Below are 23,568 nucleotides of genomic sequence, written 5' to 3' on the forward strand. Positions count from 1 at the left end.
TGCACTCCTGATATTAAAAAAAAAAATAAATCAAAATGTACCTCTATTTCCATGACATTCACAAATAAAGCCTTTTGAAATTTCGTACTTCCATAAGGCTAATACATTCTAAACCTCATAAAACAGATTGAGGCATACACCTCCACCACAATATTTGGCAAAGAAGAAATCATTGAAACCACTGAAACAATAATAAAATCATGATACAAAATAAAGTGATACAGATGTCTATTTTTTGCCATACATACACTCATAGTAAAAACCTTCAGAATATATATTTTAAAAGACTGTTTCCTAACCTTTACAGAACAACATACAATGTACATGAAATAAAACAGAAAACTGTATTTAATAGAGTAAGCAACAAGTTTTAGAAAGAAAATATGCATAAAACTGTTTGGCTGACAGGTCAATTACTCATTTTCAAACAATACAATTGAAATTTATTATACAGGAAGAATACCACATGATAATACACTTTTATGAAATTTCATATAGACAACTAAAAGTTGAGATTTTGCTCCTGTATTTGCTTAACTATTTTTCTACACATGCAATTAGCACTCTTTGCATAAGCAGGCATTAATTTCTGAAGGGTTACATAGTTTGTACAGACTATTTAGTTTATATTTTTTAATACAATTTATTATCACATACCCATGTGTCTGCATGAACAGGCCTGATGTTGCTGAGAAGCACCTCTTCATAATTTCCATAATCACAGAATTTAACAACTGCAGTTGTCCCAGAAGAATGGAGAGCTTCGATTTCTGCCCGGTAGAACTGAAAACAGAAATTTTCAAAGGTCATAAAATACTACCTGAAATACCACAAACAGCTCAACAACTACCTTTTCGTGTGTGTGTGTGTGTGTGTGCGCATGCGTGTGTATTTAGTCTTAGTCAGTATTATATTTTGAATAAGATTTGTACCGGATATTAAACCGGATGTATTAACCTTCCACATGGTAGACCACAAGGACACAGTAGAATGTATTTAGAATACTCATTGAGAAAATATGCAGCTTATGAAATTCGACTTGTTTTCAGTTTTCTGAAAGCAGAACAAATTCATCACTAACACAAATGCTGTTGTATATAGAGAAGCATTACTGTAAGACTACTTCTTAAAATACATGTATCAGTAAGTGCCTATCAGCCATATACACTGTACATACTAATATATTCCTATTTTAACACATAATAAGATACGATAAAAATATGATAAAACTGCTCCTTCAAAAAGTCCTTTTTCTAAACACAAAACTTAATTTTTTGACATTTATGCAAACACAGATCAGCTTTCTTGAAGATATTCAATCACTTTTATCTTACTGAACACAAAGAAATCACTGCCTCCTAACATGGTTAAGCTCAGTACTGTGTTTTATCATCACATTTCAAAATTGTCCTAGATGTGAGCAGAAGCATTTATTACGACTACCAGAAAACCAATAACCCTCAAAAAACCCTCTTCTAATGTGATGAATACTTTTCAGGTAACAGTCTGGGATTACCTCGTGTCTACTTTTTTTTTCAAGTTTCGTACTTTCCAGAATTTCAAAACCTCATCTCACAGTAATGCAAATGTACTTCTCAAAACAGGAAATTATTCCGTAATATGCCATTATTTTTCACAATAATCCATCCACCCAACCTACATATTCCTATTTCAGAGAGTCAAATCACTGTATGTTGCTACTACCAAAAATTTTGCATGTCTTATCATGTTTTAGTCACACAAACAAAAGAGAGAAAAATTAAGTCATGCTGCTGAGCTAACACTATCTACTTCCTGTAAAAAACAGGAAAAAAAGGAAAAAACCTTAAATAAATAACATAAAATAGACAACAAAAAGAGACAGAAAATGGTGGGAATAAAACCTATTTGAAGAATGATAATATTTAAGCTAGTTCTCAGATTATCAGAAAGGGTCAAAAACTGAAGAAACTACCCAAGAAGAGTGACAGAGAACTCCTGAACAGATAATAATAAATCAAAGGAAATATCCTAAAACTTTTTTAGGAAAGGAGAAGATGATGAAAGGAAAGTGTCTTGCTGCAAGAGAAATCTTATTAATAGGAAAAACAGCTGAAGAGGAAGTATTTAAACTTTTAAAAATCAGTAAAACAAAGCTATCATGCACCATAACTCATTTGTTCCATAAATTCTTCAGCTAATAGTCTACTAGTGATAATAAAAAACCCAAGCCTGTTGCTGTTTCCTTTCTTTGATGATTGAAATAGAAGAGGGAGTTTTTTAACACCCCTGTTCCTGCAGGCTCTGGTCTTCCCCTGCACTAGTAAAGGTTGCATACTGACTTATTCTAGAAAAGGGCATTACACATCTACCATTATGGACTATTCTAGATAGCACAGCATCCCGTTTCTTGTTCCTTGGAAAAGAATACAAGCACCTAGATCCATCTTCATCCCTTCAGATTTCCGGCACTTAAGTCAAATGTTTCAGTTAGGAGCTTAGTCATCCTAAACTCCACGTAAGTGAGAAAAACAATCACCTTCAAGATTACTTAATTTAAGCACTTAAAGTTTCACACAATGAAGCCACACATCTCATAAATAAAAAAGAAAAAAAAAAAGAACACGAAGCTAGCCAGGAAACACACTACACAGTTATGAACAAAGCCCCATGTCTCTGTGCTAGCATGCTAAATCTCCCATATGTATGTAAGAAAACATTAAAGGTACAATTTCAGGTAATTCTCATTTTGCAAAGGCATACCTTGTTATCTTCCCAATAAAGAGCAAAACATTCATCCCCTGGTCTCCAACTTTTTCCATACTCCACGTGAATCGATGGTTCTAGTATTTTCTCTGGTTTGATGGGTCCAGATCTCCTTTTGGGACCGGTGTTGTAATACAACATTTTATCGTCAAAAGATGGGATCGTAGTGGATCCTGATGATTTGATAGGTCCTACTCGTCTTCCTTTCTGATGATGCTCAGTATCTCCATTTGGTACAGCATTAAAATTATCAGTTCTACCAGGATTTTGGTAATCATTATTAACACCAAAATGTTGCTCACTTTTTACCATAAAGGCTTCACTACTCATTGTTCGTGCCTTCCTATCACAAAAAAATTCAGAATTGTGTATTTGGTTTTCCCTTTTCCCACGTTTCTGGTTATTGTTGTCTGTAGTATCTTGAGCAGCAGAGTTCTCCTTGAATTCTGTGAACGACACCCCTTTTCCTATTCTGTTTTGCATATTGTTATCCCTTTTTTTGAAAGTAATATCACTCTGGTGAGTGGCTATGGGATAACCCAAATCCTTTGGCCTATCATTTCTAGGATAGTGTCTGTCACTTTTATTTTTTTCATCTGTCCAATGTTCTAAAGAGTTGTGCCTTTCAGGACCTCTGTTTCTTGGTAACCCACCACTTTCCAAAGCCTGCCTTGAATTTTGAATATCCCTTTGGAAACGAGGGGGTTTCTCATTCCTTGGTTGTCTCATGTCATTGCGAGAAATGTGTCTTGAATAATTCTCTTTGATGCCGTTCTGTTCTGTATTCATAACTTTGTGCTGTACTTGATGTGGTGGCTGAAATTGCAATTTTGGTTCTACAAAGAAAAAAATTATGACCATTATTAACATATTTCACAAAAACGTATTTTAGAAATAGTGTTTCAGACACTAACTGATAAAGCAACAGTATTATTTGGAAAAATATGCAGTATTTATCTTTCTGATACAGAAATTGAATGGTACACAGAAAATTTAGCAGAGACATTTGAACTGTAATTCCTAGTTACTGGAAAACATACAGTACTCTGGGCTGTACTTAGAACCAAACCACCTACCAGTATGAGAAAAGCCGGGCATAAATTTCCAGGAGGTTACTCATTTCTCCCTATAGACATCAATAACTCCCTTGAATAACAGCCATTTAAGACAGAAAAATAGAGTTCCAACATGGGAGAAAGGAAGAGGGAGGAAAATGAGAAGAAAAAAGGAATACTTTTAATCTGAATTGAAACTTCTGTAAAAATAGCTTGCTAACAGCTATTCAGCATAAAAGACACAGGCAAGAAATAGAAGTCATAAAATGAACACAGCTGACAAACCATAGACAACAGGAAGAGTAACAAAGCCCAGAACTCTGGAGACCCTCATCAATGAGCCGTAACAGGAACCACTCAAGCATTAACTTCAAGAGATTCAACCAGAACTCTAACTGATGAGAAGAAAAACAAGATTATCATGGATCTCATGAGAAAGAGCAAACTTGCTATGGGATGGTGGGCAGGAGGAGAATTGTGGGGATCTGTGAAACTTTTTATGGAATTAAATTTTTTTTTAGGCAAATATGGAATTTTTAATGGGATGTTTAGGTGAAGAGCCAAAGGAGGGGAAAGATCAAGATTAATCCAGGAGGAATAAGCATGAGAAAAAAAAAAAAAAAAAGAGGAATGAGATTAAACGGGACAGTTGCAAGTAAGCAGGCTCCTGGTCAATACACTTGCTGGGCCAACTCCTGCACGTGATCACTGTAGCCTGTCTCATCTCCTCATTAAATTCTGTTTCTAAAAATCTTCTGTATGACTAAGTTCTCTATTGTGTGTGTGAGGGAACATGTTTTTAAACCTGCTGGTGAACTTGAGACAGGATAAGCTGTTAAGTGGGACAAGACAGACCTGGCAGCTGAATACTGGAGAGACCATGGGTCTGAAGACCATCTACCAGAGAGATCACAGGTCTGGGCTCAGATACTGGACAGACCTACGTAAGTACGCTCGTGTAACCCTCCTGCAAAAACTTCAGGTTGTACTAGCCAGCAAGTTGGACAAGAGGTGTTTGAGCTGGGTACCAGAGGTCAAGGGGCTAGGGGCCAGGAGAGACCCACGTGAGTGTGTGCATGTGGGTGGCTGGGTATGAGATCTGCTAGCAGACTTTGAACCTGATTGAAAAGGAAAGCATAAACCCATTAGAGTGATTCATGTTTATATGAGCAATTTTGTGTCATGTGGGTGCCTGCAAAGGTGTCATTCTCTTGCCTGTGTCCATCCATGACAGTTGGCCATGTATGTACTGTGTGCATGAGTCTGGCGTGTGTGCACAGGCCTGGTGGGAATATGCATTCAGGCTCTCTGCCGCCTGGCCCCGAGTACACTCCTATGGGAAGGAAAAACTAAGAACTTCAGTTTACATGTTACCACTAGAAACAATGAATGCTGATACCTGACAACAAATGTATCAATTTTCATAATTACTTGCTACATGGGAACTTAAAATTAAAATGTATATTTTAGCTTTTTAAAAAATAAATACTTCCAAGCATAACATTATTATTAATAGCTCACAGAGTTTTTAATAAATTTGACTAATTGGCTACTAAGAATCTGATTTTTACATACATTTGATTTATGTATGTAAACTTCTAAAATTCAAGGTTTGACTAAAATGACTTAGGTTTTTTTTTTTTTGAAGTGACATAAGCATACATGACGCTTAGTATGATCACATTCTTGATAAAAATACATCTTACTGCAAAATTTATGACTTTGAAACCAATAACGTTTTTAATGCATGCATAAGTAAATATATATTGCTCAGAAAGAACCAAGAGTTTCATAAACATCCATTTTCTTTTTTAAAATGAAAAGATGACTTTTTAAATCTTGTAAGATTTAAAATTTCATGGTTTTTAGACAAAATCCTTCAAATTTAAAAATACCTCTTTATCTCCTTTACAAATGGAACATGAAAATACTGATTTTCTTCATTTTATATCTGTAACTTTTCTGTAAGTATCTTCATTACGCTTTCCCACTTCTGTATAATACACACCAATCTTCTAGATTTCTTATCGTCTAGAAAAGTTTATCATCCTAATTAATTAACAGTCTTCCTTCATGACGTTCTTAATTTATACCTCTTCTCCTCTGGCAGTAAAATGCTTGGGCTTCCACTCTTCCTATTCCCAACCTAAACTCTCATGTCTATTCCTAATGTTAACTACACATGAAATGATTGAACTGTCTGATGGCCTCTGAATGTTTACTGCCTTGTATACACCATTAAAGAAAGATGTGTATAAAATTGTAAAATACCTCATTATAAATAATGTTATTTAGTATTTTTTAAATGAAATGCATTAAACCAAGTCAGTCGCACAGGGGAAAGTTGTTCCAACAGTGAAAATAGAAATGGGCTAAAGACTAGATTGGGCATGTTAATATTTTCCTATTTGGTAGGATTTTAGGATTGACTTAGAATTTAAATATTTCCTCTCGAGGGCTGTCCTTTGACCTTTTTCTAAATGAAGAAACATTTTCTGAGCTGAGATGGGTAGTCACTTCAGACCACATCTAGTACATACAAGGACTCTGTACAACTGAGAGACTTATCCCCAAAGCACGCCGAGCAGTTACAATACTTCAGTTAATTAATTGAAATAATTCAGTGAAACAATTTAATTAATACTGCAGAAATACTGAAATATATACATGGATATAATATATTTTGGAATATAATTGGAAAAAGTTTACTGAAATTTCTATTCAATTTCATAGCATGTAATAAGTAATTTTAGCTATTGTGTAGGCACCTTCATGAAAATAGCTAGTTTTACTGGACACCAAAAAAATCTGGATACAATAGATCTCCGAGCAACCTACTTCTGTCACACAGCTGCAGAGATCTTCTTTCTACCTTTCTTCCACCTCTTTGACCTGCTTTCCAATAAAAAGTTATTGTCTCATGTGAGAATGCTTTTATTTTCTGTCTTTAGAAAGGCAATATTAATCTTTAAAATCTAGAAATAAATAACTCAGAATTCAAATGCTATTCACCTACTTAACAAGAATTACCTGTAAAATAGGACTTTAAGAAGTTTCATTTAGAGTTATAACCCACTGTTCCACAAAGAAGCATGGAGATTTAAAACAGAGTAACTGCTAAATAGCAACTCATTTAAACATTGGCATGAATAGCTCCACTCAGAACTAAGTACTTAGGAAGAACACCTATTATCTCCTTTTTTCAAGCAACAGAAATTTTAGCAGTATGTTAACAGAAAAGGCCATCTGTTGCAGACCTATTTAACAACAACAAATTTCTAATATATCAGTTGCAAAAGCAGGACTATTGGATGATCAAATAAATTATTTCTACACGACATAATGTGATCGTGATACAAAAGCAACAAGCTGACTTTAAAGTGTGTTGGAACTTTCAGTTACAGAATTTTTTTTTTAAATAGTGTGGGAAAATTCAAATACTACTAAATGTTAGACAGCATGGAAAGACTACAGAATTTCAAAACAGTGAGCATAAGCATCCTTTTTCTAGATCTATACTGCGACATGCAAAAGCTGCTCACGAAACACCTGACATTTTTCTACTCTAATCTTAAGAGATGTGAAATCTAGTAAACTGATGTCTTCTACGAAGATGCAGTTATTGCGCTAAAAGCTTCCCAGGGGACTACATCACACGCAACAGCCTTGAATGAGCAGGAAATGTTAACTGATTGTTTAACCTTCAAGCACAACCCATTCACAAATGGAAACTGCCAAATAACAGTATACGTTACTTTGTCAACAGTAGTCAACGAAAAAAACCTAGAGATGAGAATATTACAAATTCTTCATGAATTTGTGCTGTCTGGCCTGATCACCAAAAAACTGAAGGGAATCTAAAGCTTCTTCAATAGAAAAAGTTAAGCGATGAGGGATGTTATTCACAGATTGTCTATTGCAGCTGCTGTCCCTTGCTTCTACTTCTTCTTGCCCCACCTCCAACAAACCATTAGCTAATGTTCCTTGAAAAGTAATAGTTCCTACAGGGCAGTAACAAGCTAATATTAATTCGGCATTTAACAAGACGATTTGGTACCCTATTCTGTCAAACAGCAAGACGCATCAGCCCAATCATCATCATTGTAACTGGATGTTTGGGAACATGGTCTAGAAAAAAAATTCTATTTCAAAATTAATGACAAGGCTTTTGTCATCTGCTGGGTAGTTTTAAGATTACAACTAGCGTTTCTCAGTTTGAAACCATCACTCAGTTATTTTACTCATTTTAGTTTTTGTATGGGATGACCCAAGAAGACTGTACAGAACCAATCACATCCCCCTGCTTACAAGAAACCAGCAGGACCTGCTGCAGTTGGAAATCCCAGCCAATGCAATTTAAAAAGCACTGCTCCATGTACAATGGAATTTAAGTAGCACAGTTTCCTGTAGCTCTCTCCCATGGATTTTATCATGTTTAATAATGTGGTTAAACTCAAAGACAGCAGCCCTTCCCACGCTGGTGGCAATGATTTGGGTTTCTTCTTCCAATTTGAATTATATTTTTATGCAACTTTATGAAAGTGTGTCTTTGAGACAGCTACCCCCAGGGCATGTTCCATCTCGTATTGGCCAAAAGATTAAAAAATTAGAAGGAAATTAATAACACATTGGCACACACTTCATGTCACGGAGTGAAATTCCAGTTACTCAAGATCTTTGTCAAGTTACATAAATATCAATATCATTCTTTCTGAAATGTAGTAACACAGAGGAACTGGATCGTGAGTTCATGCTTCTGTTGAAACAAAATAAATACAAGCTGAGAAGGATGATGATATTAATAAAGAAGTGGCAAAAAAAACCCAAAACATTCTGCCGTTGCATTCCCTACAAACTTGAATTAACAGGATTAAAGGGCTGAAACAAAAATTGGTAATTTTTATTACTCTTTAAATGTATGAAATTTACTATATTTTTATCTCATATATTTAAAGAGAAGTTACTGGCAAAATAAAAATGCAAAAGTCTCCTAACACGTCACCAATGCTAACGTAATACTACAACAAAACTGAGTTTCATTTTCTTGATATTCACAATTAACATTGAAATTCAATTTTTAGAAGTAAAGCTGCATAATAAATGTGACTATTTCATAACTTGGATCCCTTACTGTCAATAGGGCATTGTACTTGTTGAAAATATGGCTACTAAATGGTAAATTCCAAATGTTAAAATTCCCTTTAACTCTAAAAGCTCAGACTTTTTTTTCCCCTCAAGTTCCCTTGCCCCCAGGTATTCAAATAAATTGTGTGACCAAGAAATGAAACAAATTTTTAATTATATTTATTGCATTACCAACTTATTTCAAACTTTTAACTTATGATTTATATATTCACAAAATAATGGACTAAAACAAGAAAAAGACACTTGAAACTAGACAAGATGTACTATCCCCAAATAGTCCAAACAATATGTTACCGTATAAAAAACAAAACAAAAAAAAATCCCACACATCACACATCCTGGTTTACCTCAAGCATAAACAGTTAAGTAGGAGAAGGACAGAAATTCAAGGACAGAAACACAGAAATGCCCTGTTCCTTTGGAGATCTCTGGGGCTGGGTCCCTAAGAGTTTGGGTGTGTGTCCTTCTGCTTGCAATAAATGCTTACTCTCCACTGAAGTCCTATTTCTTCTGAGGGACAGTTGGGTGAAGAGTTAATATGAGACAGTAAAAACCTCTGCCAAAGGCAATTGTTTGCAAACCCTCCTACACAGTCAGCACCTCTTTTGTTACTTATCTCCTGCAGACAACACTGGTGGCAGAGAACATAGAACATAAGGGTAACTGCAGCTAAATTCGGTGGAATGCTCAAGATGCAGAGTGGGCGCAGGCAAGAGTCCATGTGATACTGATGTTGTATAGCATCATTCAAACCACTACAAGAGTATGGTCTGTACTTATGGGATGCATATTTGAGAAGAAAACTGATAAATGAGTTTGTTTAGAAAAGAGAGAAAACAGTCTGGAAAAAAAGTCTTTGACAATAGACTGGAAAAGCTCAGTCCACACAGCTAACACAGCTGATGGGTAAAATACAGGTTCATTATGTCTTATAAATAGCTACCATGAAAGCAAATTTTGATAGCTCTCTGTATGGCAAGAAAGGCATAATTTAATACAGCAGTTAGAAGCTGAGTATAGAAAATTTAGATTAGAAATGAAAAAATGTTTGGTTTTTGTTTTTTTAAATGCTGATCTTTAATTGCTGAAACAATTAACCTTGGAGTAGACTTAATTCACCACCTTTAAATCAAAAGTGCATGTCTGAATTTGTATTTCAGTCAAAGCCTAACTACTGGAGCAAGAAACAGAGACTATGACTTTCCCTCTTCTGAAGTGGCCCTATTAATATGCTACCTCTCACTTGCTTTTTCTGTGATCCTATTCATGTTGTAGTTTGTTGCACAGGAGGTTCATTTTAACAGGAAGAGCATGAAACGTCCACCCCAAGCACAGCCTGTCTCTTGGGAGGACTGAAGGGGCAACTCTGCACAACCTGAAACGGAAAAGGTTTTCACCTTCTACATCCTGGGTCAATGCTCTAACCAAAGTCATTGTTATGTTTCTTACCACTAACCCCATTAAATAACAAATAAATAAATAATTATTTAAAAGTTGGTCTTTGCTTGAGTCTTTCAAAGACACAGATGTCTGCCAAAAGCTTTTGTGGCTTTGGATCCAGAGCAAATGGAAGCACCAGCCTGCTCTAAGTCCCTAAGAACTGAAGAGAGAGAAAATATCTGAAACATGCCTGGTTCTCAGCATTTTGTCCATTATTCCTTAAGTCTATAGTCAGAGCTTTTGGCACTGTTTTGTTCTCAGCTCTTTGGCACTGATAATCCTTGTGTTTACTTATTTAAGCTGGCAAAGATGGATGAATTGTTCCTCATAACAAAAGAAAAATAAGAAGATTAATGGAAAAAAATCTTTTGTGCTCAGTAGCAGAAATAATCCAAGTGCAAGCAAAGGCAGCTAATGGACAGCAACTTTGTCTACTATTTTTGTTATCTCTCACAGTCAGCAGGTTTTTCTCTCCAACCAAAACTCAAACTACTTAATTTCAACACAGAAATATTTTCATAGGTGTCACCAACCATTCACAGTTAAAAACAAATAAATAAATCTGCAGTATAAAACTATGGGTTTGTTTGTTTTAATTCTTTACATTTCATTTCAACAAAGTATGTTTACTATATGCTATGTTTTACAACTAAAAAACTAGCAGATCATTGAGTCAGGTATTTAATACTTTTGAGAGCTGTAATTACTTAAAACAATTTTTCACTAACTCTGAAAAAAGGAAACGACACGTAAAAAAACCTCACAAGACACCACTTACAGGGTAAAAGACTAACACCTTACTTTCTTATAACTAATTTGTACTTCTTTAAAAAACAAACATACGAAAAGCTTAATGTACTGTCTTATCTCTAAAAAGGAATAGAAGTACCTCCTAAACAAAACACAAAGGTATTTCAATTCATAAATATTTTTCTACTTGGTCTAAATCCGACTATGAAAAGGTACCAAATCAAAGATAACAAATTAAACAACTGTTCTACAGTTCCTGTTCACAAATGGAACCACCTAGCCTGATTACTGCAAATCCAGAAGTGAATTCAGAAATTTTCAACGGTACTGATGTTTAGGGTGCACCTAGAAACACTAGATAAAAAAACAAGGAGGGATGCACAGAGAAAAGCAAATTAATATTCTGTGTGCTTGAAAAGAAACAATTCTTCTTTTCCAGACACTTCCTCTCCAGATCACATAAGCAGTTTTTGAAAAAAAAAATGTGGAGTGGTACAGAATTAAAAAAATATTTATCTCAGTTCAGCAAAAGTGCCTTTTGTTTTTGCTTCTACATAGACTCTCAGTCGTTTAGAAGAAATTACAATCTGTCTGAAGGGTATAGAAGCCTAATGCTTGCAATAATTATAAATATGGCCATTCCAGGTAATCGAAGGCTCCTGATCATGTGCATTAGTGTAATAGCAGGGATGTGCTCATTTATTCAAAACCACTATCCCTATACAAAGGCCATCTCTCTGAATATCCCCAAAACAAACTGGAATTTTAGAGACCATATGGGACAGCAAGGGGTCAGAAACACTGCAGCACAATCAATCATCTTTTATATTGAATGGAGGCTGTACTATGCTACATATAATTGCAGAAACACCTGCCTGCCTGGGCCCTCCTTAGTACAGTTACTATGCAGAAAAATCAATGAAGAGACCTTATTCTTGGCTATATAGCATTACATATTTGAGTTGTTTCTAGCTGTTTCCCTGATGTGCCTTTCATTTCTGACCGCTACTTTTTTAATACTAAGAGAGAAACTACATGTCTCTAGTGCTAACAACTAACAGGATCAAATGAAATTTAAAAAGTGCTAGTAATATATGTCCTGTTTTCTGCAAACACTTGGATGCAGACTTCATGACGAAAGAGTTCACAGTGGTAAGTACACTGCAGATACATAATCACCCTGCAAACACTGTTAACACTCACATCATCTCAGTTTGCATAGAACTTAAAACAACTAATCATTAAGAATTTAAATAAGATTATTTTCAACCACAGAGGCATAAAAATGGCAGAAAATTAACACTTTCAAGAGATGATTTTGAAGATGTGTTGGAATTCATCGCACTGAACAAGTTCTCTTAAACTTGGCAAAGAAAAAAAAGCACTTTTAAGAGACAAAAAGCCTGCAATTCAGCATATACCTATGTATTTCTTGAAAAATCCATTTGAAGTAGACTCCGCAAGATAAAAATAAAACCTGTCATAGAAAGAGACGCACAATCCTATGGGCTAGACACATTCAGTAAGGAAAATAAAAACTAACAAAATGCAACTGAGCAACCACTGTAAAGCCCACTAACTTCCAAATAACAGAAAATACAAGAACATGTATTACTATTTCTTCAGAAGGAAAAAAGGCAGTAATATTAAAAAAATAAAAAATAAAAAAAATAATCAGAACACTTTCTGAACTCTTCAAAAATGCTAACAAGTTTTTTTTCAGAAAAGCATGACTCAGGAATAGTACATCAGATTGCGTATTGATCATTCAAAGAATGCTCAATACGCATACAGCATAGTGTTAAAACACAGAAAAAAACCTGTGTGTCACGTTAGGAAATATGCCAGAACTATTGGCAACTGAAGAAGTAAAAAGTGTTTACCAAGTTTTCATAGAATGATGTTTTTCTTCTTATACCATTTCTGGAATCTTTTAACCTTTATTTGAGAGGGAAAAAATACACAAAAGCAAAGTGTATTTATCTTTAAAACACAATATTGAAGATTATAAACTGAAGTATATATGCTAATATAACCATATTTATTTTTTTTTACTCACATAACACTATGCTTTATTACACTACTATGCTGGCTACATTCACGTACTAAACCCAAAGGAACACAAAACTCCCCCTAAGCAAACGCTATCAATCAGAAATATCATTTTAAAAGAAGCAATTCGCTCCTTCCACATTTATTGGTAAATTACTATTACTTAATATAAAATTACTGACAATAAGAAACACATATATCCCACAGGGATTATTTCTATTATTTTCCTTTAAATGTCTTTCAGTCACACTGAAGGTGAAAGCTTTCTCTAATCTCTCAGTATCAGCACAAAACTTATCCAAAGAAAAATCATTGTTTGTAATACGAGAGAAAAACACTACTACTATTTTTATTTCTTTTCACTTAAAAATCTAACTCATCTTTGGTAAACAAAATGAGTTGCCAAAATATGTGTCATCTCAAGCATAATTCCCTACACATGTTTTTGAAAATGTGATTATATTCATTACCTGAACAGTTTACAAAATTGTATCAGCTAATGCAGAATGCTTGTGTATTTCAAAGGTATTTTCTTTAAATATTTTAAATTTCTGACAAAAACAGTGAAGACTGTTATTATATAAATTTTATATAATATAAAAATTATATAAATTTTCGATCTGCAACTAGCTTTGTTTCATTAAAAAAAAGCCATGAACTTGTGGCTACTCACCATAAACAAACTATAAAAACATACATAAGAAAAGGAACTCCGTAATAACTTTTTTGTTCACTTTCTACAAACTGTTTTAGTAATACCTAGACACAACTAAAATATAAAACAATATTTAGCTATTTAAAATCACTTGTTTTGCAGGCCAAAAAAAGACACTGTTGCAATGAAATTCAACCTCGATACAGCAACAATACAGTATTTGCTATCAAAAGAACTATAAGCTATCACATTTTAAGCATATGCCTTTCTGTTCATAGTTAAAACTTATCACATCATAAAAATGTTTAGTGAACTCTAAAATGGCTCAACAGCGCATCTAATTCTACTAGCAGCAGCAAGAGACCCCTGGGTTTGCTAGCAGCTTCACTAACTCCTGAGCCCATCTGTTGAGGCATGTTTTCTATGAAAACACACGTGTCCTTTTTCTTTGCTGCTGCTTCCTCTTTTTTGGATAAAGGCATTCTCCATACAGCTCCAAGAACCGAATTTCTAGACTGCTGTGTTTCCATCCACCCGAATATGCTGACTTTTAGTTGTTACAGGCTGCAAAAAAAATCCCAACACATTCACGCAAAATGCTACACTGCTTATGCAAGTAGCAACTCCAAATGTGCAGCTTCAAACGTCCAAAAGATCTAACAATAACTACTCTTGAAAAAAATATGCCATTCATTTAATGGAAAGCAGATAGTCCTAATGATTCTCACAGAAAACTGGGGTTTTGATGCACTGACAGAGTATACATGGCTACATGTTTTCATTTCTAATTCAATAATGACTCTCAAAACACAACTAACCTTAAATTCCCTGCTAAAGCAAAAAAAGACAAATATTTACACATTTTTAATACATATAAGCTACAAACAAAAAAAATACATTCAATAAAATATCTCTCACTCAACTAACCAGAGTAATGGGGATGTTCTACTTGTATTTCAGATGCAGGTGCCTACTGACAATACAGCCATTCATACCTTTCCCAACAGGGCAACCTGTTCCCTGTCATTTACTACAAGCTTGTTTTCCACTTTTTCCACATTATTTCCACACACACACACTTTTTGGTTTTTTTTTAAAATCCCAAATCCAGTGAAAATACACAAAGCAAGAGTCCGTTATTAACAGTCAAAGACTATTTTGGAACTTAAGTTAAAAAAATAATTACACATAAATGCAGTCACTCCTTAAATGCACTCATTCCTTAGAAAACTCCAAAATATCAAACAGTTCATATAAACTAGTATGACCCTTTTTTCACCCTTTATGAAAAGTATCATTTTATAGGGAGAAAAAAAAATTACACCTCCATCACAAAACCTTCATGTTAAATAATGGAAGCAGGTATTTTCATTTCATGTTGGCTACTGAAACACCTCCAAGGCCATACCAAAAACGATCTCCGTTTATTACTCAGCTTACCACGAGTTTTACTTTAATATTACAGCAGCCTCTAGAGACCTCAGGATGTGTGAAGTTTCTTCTTTTTTCTCTTAATGCATCTGTCTGTCAAAGTTTCCAAAGCACTGAATGATTTAGACCTAAACAGGCATCCTGATGCATACACTACATTCTTGTATGGCTTCTTAAGAAAGAAAAATAAAAGGACATTAAAGAAAAACCTCAGATATTTTGCATTAAATCTGAGGGAATATTTGGCTTCCCTCTTTCCAAAATACTACCGTTCCCTCAGTCCCTACATTTCTTAAATGGGAAAACCAGGAGAAAATAGTTGTTTAATACTTTACAGCAGCCAAAAAGATTTTTTTTTCCCCCCGCCTCCAGACAGAGGGACTACAAAAACAATTACACTTACCACAATTACTAAACTCTTAACTGGGCAGCACACAAAATGGGCTGTTTATAAACTGAGGATGGAAGACTGAAATTATGGCTTTTTTCTTTATTTACTTCTGAACGACACAGAAGTCCACTGAAGTTGCAAGAGCCTTTATCAAATCAGATTAAAAACCTGAGACCTGTGTCACCTTATTTCAAAATTACTGATTTTTAGACATCTAAATCTGAAAGAAACACCCTAAGCTCTTCTATGATCAATACAGAAGTACAAACCACCATAGCGTGATTTATTTGACCTTTCTTCAAAGGAGAGGAATAGCTCTGTAGCACTCCTTGTTTTTTTTTTTTTACAGCTGACTGTGGAGGAAGTTATAGGAACCACCTTTTAGATAACAAAATTAGGAAAAAGAATTCCACCAACACTGGCTGAGTGGTTCCAGATACATTAATTTCAATAACTTACCCTCTACTGTTAGAGTACCCATTTTGGATTCCAAAAAATCAAACAGCGTGCTTGGTGCAGATGGTCTGGCATTTCCTAGCTCTTCTTCATCTTCAGGTCTTATTCGGCCTCGGCCCTTTCCTTTACCTGTAAACAGTAGAAGTTATTTATGAGTGGAGAATAAATAACAAAGAAGTGTACACACTTTTTTATTTGATTTATAAAATGTTTGCATTATCTATCTTTAAAAAACTATATCATAGACAAAATAGATACAGACAAGGATATTCAAATCCGTGACTTCAAATTCAAAAATTCTGACAAGAACACAATACACAGAGGCTTTTTCTAAGTATTTGCTTTCAGGTTTGCAATGCATTCTAACTTGCAGGAAAAAAACATGCAGATATGCCCTTCTATAACTACATTAGTAATCTACCATACACAAATTCCTTTGCTCATAAATACTGTTCTAAAGCATTTCTTTGCAAGTTTTACCTCTAGGTGGTGGTCCCTGAATGGGTTTCTGTTTACTGCTGTTCAGAAGAAAATTTAATGCCGCCTCTAGGCTGTTACTGTTATCCATAAGTGCCTGTCTTGCTGCTTCTTTGCTGAAACCCATCTCTGTTATGTGTTTTAGAGCCTTTTCATCAACCTGAAATAAAATGTACGCACAGAACTAATCATAAGATACAAGACACTCTATAAAAACACCAGATTTGAAACTAATTTTTCATTGATTTTTAATTGAAACACTATTTTATATTTCATTGACGATAAATATTTCAGTTTTATATAAAATCTTCACATATGATCTCTCTTAGGTCCAAACAATTGGCTACTAGAGGGTTTTTTAATTTTCATTATTATGATTTTTAACACATCAGTTTTCAGTTCTAATATTGTGTGGTTTCAAGCACAAATTCCCCTAGTCTACCTCTTCCTTCACTGTACGCTGGAATAGTATGATGGATTGTAATATACTTTCTCTGAGATGAAAACTAAAAGGAATCTCTCAAAGTAATACTGGTATAAAAACAAGTCATTTGTTTCTGTTTGAACCCTTTCACAACTTTTACAGACATTACAATACCCAATTATACACTTCTTAAAACACAGAAAATAGAATCACTAAAGATTCTGTAGAAGAAAGCAAAGAAATACAAACAATTTACTTACGCAGAAATACAGGCTTTCTTACTCTAAACTGTATAGAGCACGATGACAAAAAGGCAAAGCAGGAATCACAGAGCATTAATTACAGAAAATAACCTTACATCTGCACTGTGCTTTAAAGCACTGAAGTGAAAACTGACTCTTCCAGTGCGGACACACCTACATGCACTAAACACGAAATGGGACTAGGCCCTCTGTCCTTGCTCATCCCACACCCAACCAAAATGATGCCACTTACCCATCTACTGCAACAGCTGTAACCAAATACATTCTTAACTGGAGTCCCAAGAACATAACATTTTGTCTGCACGTTCCAAAATAACCACATTGTGACAAAAACAAACAAACAAACAAAAAAAAACCACCCCCCAAAACCCCCAAACAAACAAACCACAAACCACCAAGGGAATCTAACCTCTAAGATATACAACCCCTTCTTTCTCCCACTGCTTAAAAGAACGTGAACTTTTATTCCTATAATGATTTAAATTAAAACTGTATGAGAGTTGTATGACAAATAACATTTAACCCTTCCTCTCCCCTGTTTCACAATGTATTATGATGTAATTTCTCCTGATGTTCTAATACACTCACTTTTGGTCTTAATTCCAGCTACACACTGTGCTCTGGGACAACAGATATGAGCGCCACTCCTTTTGGGGGCAGACACACAAAATCAGTGTTTGTAGTCGCTATCTCAATAAAGAGATATATCAATACTGTAAGCCAGAAGATATAACACCTCAAATAACTTTCGTAACTGCTCTTAGCTATGCAAAAATCACTGTAATGGGCTGTTGTGGTTTAACTCCAGCTGGCAACCGAGCACCACGCACCCACTTGCTCACCTGCCCCCCGCCCCAGTGAGCTGGGGGAGAGAATCCAAAAAGTAAAAGTGAGAAAACTCATGGGTTGAGATAAGAACAGTTTAATAACTGAAATAAAATGAAATAATTAATAATAATAAAATAATATACAGAGCAAGTGATGCACGATGCAATTGCTCACCACCCACTGACCGATGCCCAGCCAGTTCCTGAGCAGCAGACCCCTGGCCAGCTTTCCCCCAGTTTATATACTGAGCATCGACATCGTATGGTATGGAATATCCCTTTGGCCAGTTTGGGTCAGCTGTCCTGGCTGTGCCCCCTCCCAGCTTCTTGGGCATCTCCAGCCTTCTCAGTCATTAGAGCACGAGAAGCTGAAAAGTCCCTGACTTAGTGTAAGCAGTACTTCACAATAACTAAAACATCAGTGTGTTATCAACACTGTTCTCATCCTAAATCCAAAACACAGCACTATACCAGCTACTAGGAAGAAAATTAACTCTAACCCAGCCAAAACCAGGACAGCATACACCCCTTATTCTATACCACCTACATCATACCCAGGTCCCACACTTTCCAATATGCTCCAGTTCATCACCACCACTTCTCCTGTCTTTTAACATATACACACAGATATCATTCCCTTAGTCTATGGGCCATGCCTCCAAAATGCCTGTTGAGTTAATTTAGTCCATGACTTGGGTCTCCCTCTGTCATAACAGTCCTTCAGGGCAGGAAAGATGGTGTGTGGTGTTGGACTGTTGCATGCTGAAGCCACTTCTGGTTCCATCACTGCTGCACTTTGCTCGGTTTCATCAAAGTTCATTCTTCATTGATCTGGGTGACTCTTACTGTAATACCATTGATATGGCATATAGCAACCATAGAAACAATGATATACAATGTAATATAGCAATTAACATAATACAATTAGAATCATTGGCTATTCTCACCCAAAATCAAATCCCCTTGAGGTACACATGGGAATTCCCCATCCTTCTGCATTATGCACCAAGTACACCCAAGTACTTGAGCAAAAGCAATCCCACAGATGCCTTTGCCTTTGCCCGAGGAAGGAATAACCCAGACTGCCTTCCCCAGCATAATTTTTTATGTGCACTACAGGGACTTTATCTCCTTCTACAGTACGTAGAAGGTTTCATTGGGTAGTACCAGCTATATTGGCAGATCCCCTAGTGCTGACTAACCAGGTGGTCTTTGCTAAATGTATATACCAGTGTTTAAATGTCCCAGCACCCATTGCTCTCAGTGTAGTCTTTAACACTCCATAGTATCGTTCAATTTTCCCGGAGGCTGGTACATCGTAGGGGATGTGAGATATTCACCCAATGCCGTGCTCTTTGGCGCAGGTGTCTATGAGGTTGTTTCGAAAATGAGTCTTGTCTGACCCAATTCTTTATGGGGTGCCACGTCGCCACAAGACTTGCTTTTCAAGGCCCAGGATAGTGTTCCGGGTGGTGGCATGGGGCACAGGATATGTTTCCAGCCATCTCGTGGTTGCTTCCACCATAGTGAGCACATGGAGCTTGCCTTGGTGGGTTTGTGGAAGTGTGATCTAATCAATCTGCCAGGCCTCCCCATATTTATATTTCAGCTATCGTCATCCATACCAGAGAGGCTTTAACCACTTGGCCTGTTTAACTGCAGCACGTTTCACTTCATGGATAACCTGTGCAATAGTGTCCATGGCCAAGTCCACCCCTCAATCACAAGCCCATCTATATGTTGCATCTCTTCCTTGATGGCCTGAGGTGTCATGGGCCCATGGAGCTATAAATAATTCACCCTTATGTTGCCAGTCCAGATCCACCTGAGCCACTTCAATCTCAGCAGCCTGATCCCCATGATGGTTGTTTTGATGTTCTTCAGTGGCCAGAATCTTGGGTACGTAAGCATCTATCTACATGATGTACTTTTACAGCCAGGTTCTCTACTCAGGCAGCAATATCTTGCCACAATGCTGCAGCCCAGGTGGGTTTGCCCCTGTGCTGCCAGTTGCTCTGCTTCCATTGCTGCAACCACCCCCACAGGGCATTTGCCACCATCCATGAATCAGTATAGAGAGCGAGCACTGGCCACTTTTCTCATTCAGCAATATCCAAAGCCAGCTGGATGGCTTTCACCTCTGCAAACTGACTCGATTCACCTTCTCCTTCAGCGGTTTCTGCGACTTGTCCTGTAGAACTCCATACAGCAGCCTTCCACCTCCAATGCTTTCCCACAATACGACAGGACCCACCAGTGAATGGGGCACACTGCTTCTCATTTTTTGGCAGTCTATTATACAGTGGGGCTTCTTCAGCACGCATCACTTCTTCCTCTGGTGATATTCCGAAATCTTTGCTTTCTGGACAGTCCATGATCACTTCCAAGATTCCTGGGCGACTGGGGTTTCCTATTCGAGCCCATTGTGTGATCAGTGCGACCCACTTACTCCACGTAGCATCAGTTGCATGATGTGTAGAGGGGACCTTCCCTTGGAACATCCAGCCCAGCACCAGCAGTCAAGGTGCCAGGAGGAGCTGTGCTTCAGTACCAACCACTTCTGAAGCAGCTCCAACCCCTTCATGTGTTGCCATTATCTCTTCTTCTGTTGGAGTATAGTGGGCCTCAGATCCTCTGTATCCCTGACTCCAAAACCCTAGGGATGCACCTCGAGTCTCCCCTGGTGCTTTCTGCCAGAGGCTCCAGGTAGGGCCATTCTCCCCGGCTGAGGTGTAAAACACATTCTTTACATCTTGCCCTGCCTGGACTGGCCCAAGGGCTACTGCATGAACTATCTCCCATTTAATTTGTTCAAAGGCTTGTCATTGCTCAGGGTCCCATTTGAAATTGTTCTTCTTCCAGGTCACTTGATAGAGAGGGCTTATGATCAGACTGTAATTTGGAATATGCATTCTCCAAAAACCCACAACGCCTAAGAAACCTTGTGTTTCCTTTTTCCTAGATGGTGGAGACATGGCTGTTATTTTGTTGATCACATCCATTGGGATCTGGCAACATCCATCTTGCCATTTTATTCTTAAAAAATGGATCTCCTCTGCAGGTCCCTTGACCTTACTTTGTTTTATGGCAAAACCAGCTTTCAGGAGGATTTGGACTATTTTCTTCCCTTTCTCAAAAAATTCTTCTGCTGTATTGCCCCACACGATGATGTCATCAATGTATTGCAGGTGTTCCGGAGCCTCACTCTGTTCCAGTGCAGTCTGGATCAGTCCATGGCAAATGGTGGGGCTGTGTTTCCACCCCTGGGGCAATCGATTCCCAGTGTACTGGATGCCCCTCCAAGTGAAAGCAAACTGTGGCCTGCACTCCACTGCCAAAGGGATTGAGAAAAACTCATTAGCGATATCAGATATGGCATATCACTTGGCTGCCTTTGACTCCAGTTCATATTGAAGTTCCAGCATGTCCATCGTGGCAGCACTCAGTGGTGGCATGACTTCATTCAGGCCACAATAGTCTACTGATAGTCTACTGTTACTCTCCACTCTCCATTAGACTTTTGCCCTGGCCATATGTTAAAAGGGTGAGCAAGTCCTTCTGATCACTCCTTGGCTCTCCAGTAGATGAATCAGCTTATGGATGGGAATCACGGAGTCTCCTTTGGTACAATATTGCCGCTGGTGCACCATTCTGGTAGTGATGGGCACCTGTTGTTGTTCAACCCTCAGCAGCCAGAAGGGTCTTCTGAGAGACCAGGCAAGGTGGACAGCTGTTTAATTTTCTCCATCTCCAAGGCAGCTATACCAAAAGCCCACCAGTACCCTTCTGGGTCCTTGAAATACCCTCTCCTGAGGCAGTCTATGCCAAGGATGCACGGAGCCTCTGGGCCAGTCACAAGGGGGTGCTTTTGCCACTCATTCCCAGTTAGGCTCACTTCAGTCTCCAGTACAGTTAGCTGTTGGGATCCCCCTGTCACTCCAGAAATACAGATGGGTTCTGCCCCTTTATAGCTTGATGGCTTTGGGGTACACTGTGCTCCGGTGTCTGCTAGAGCCTTATACTCCTGTGGGTCTGATGTGCCAGGCCATCGAATCCACACCATCCAGTGAACTCGGCTGTCCCTTTCCTCCACCTGGCTGGAGGCAGGGCCCCTCTAGTCCTGGTCATAGTATTCATTACCCACTTCTTGTAAATGCGAATCAAAAGTCCCTTTGTTAAGATACAAGATCAGCTCTGCTACTCTGCCTGAGGAACTGCTCACTGGAGACTGTAGCAGCAATTTTGCTGGAAGGACCCCCTTTGGTGATTGTTTTTCCTTGCAACTCACATACCCATGCCCCTAGGGTTGAGGCAGGTTTTCCATCCCACTTCCTCATGTCCTCTCTGTGGTTACACAGGTAAAACCACAGGGCACCCTATGGTTTTACATGTCTCTGTATCCTCTCTCTTGAGCAGAGGAACACTTACTCCTAATAGCTGAGATACTGGTCTGTACAGGTGGGGAGTAGGACATACCCTCTTTGAGTTGGTGGACTTCCTGGGACAGTTTCTTCACAGCCGAGACACAGGCCCGTAGGGAGGAAGAGAGACTTTCTTCATATTGCCAGAGTTGGCCAGCCAATTCATCCACCGTTTGTCCCTCTCTGTCTTTCCAGCTCTTTATTGCCAATGAGTTTGCATGCAACAATGGTGCGCTCTGTACAAACTTCTGCCACATGGGTCGTGTACACTGGACTTCATCTGGATCTTTGGTTAACTGCTTTGTTTTCCAGGTCATCATAAATCACCTCCAGCTCGGCTAATTCCCTCAGGTACTGGATACCTCTCTCCATGGTGGTCCATTTGCCTGGGCGATATATAACATCTTCCTTGAAGGGATACCTTTCCTTCATACTTGACAGGAGTGGTCTCCAGAGGTTGAGGACTTGTGCCCCTTTTCCAATTGCTTTGTCAATGTCCCCTTCCCTAGAAAGGGATCCCAGGTGCATGGCTTCCCTACCCTCTAATTCGAGGCTACTGGCCCCATTATCCCAGCATCCAAGCAGCCAGGTGACAATGTGCTTGCCTGGGCGACTGCTGAAATCCTTTCACATATCTCCCAGCTCACTCAGGGACAGGGATCAGGTGGTTACTGCCTCGTTTTTGAGTTCTTCCTCTTCCTCTCCTCGTGATGGCCCTGCTTTTTCATCATCCCTTACTAAACAAGCTGACTTTTTCTTCCAAGATCTCTTCTTGTGTATAGGGGTGACAGATACCAGCATCGGTTGGTTCTCTGGTTCAGGTGCAGTGCCTGTTGCCAGGGCTGGAGTAGCCACAGCGCCTGTCACTGCGTGGTGAGTAGCTGCAGTTCCTGTCATTTTGTCATCAGATCCAGAGACCTTCTCTTCCCCTTGAGGGTACTGAATAGTGTTGAACAGGCTCAGTAGGCACAGGCCAGGCCCCAGCACATTGCAGTGATGTCTATGTCCTTAGAATTGTCAGGGTGACAGCATAATT

General features: G+C 37.8%; 1 protein-coding gene across 4 annotated transcripts in view; it reads right to left on the reverse strand.

The window, feature by feature from the left end:
• The window catches only part of TDRD3 (tudor domain containing 3), a 119,110-nt gene that overhangs the window by 24,548 nt on the left and 70,994 nt on the right, over nt 1-23,568 (reverse strand). For all 4 annotated transcript variants that reach the window (XM_072850111.1, XM_072850113.1, XM_072850112.1 and 1 more), the window contains 4 exons: nt 16,601-16,757; nt 16,124-16,249; nt 2,743-3,581; nt 658-783 (listed from right to left, as the gene is read on the reverse strand). In XM_072850111.1, coding sequence (XP_072706212.1) covers nt 658-783; nt 2,743-3,581; nt 16,124-16,249; nt 16,601-16,757 — 1,248 coding nt within the window. The remainder of the gene's footprint in view (nt 1-657; nt 784-2,742; nt 3,582-16,123; nt 16,250-16,600; nt 16,758-23,568) is intronic.

Source organism: Ciconia boyciana, chromosome 1 (assembly GCF_034638445.1).
Source record: "Ciconia boyciana chromosome 1, ASM3463844v1, whole genome shotgun sequence".
In the NCBI taxonomy this organism is placed as follows: domain Eukaryota; kingdom Metazoa; phylum Chordata; class Aves; order Ciconiiformes; family Ciconiidae; genus Ciconia; species Ciconia boyciana.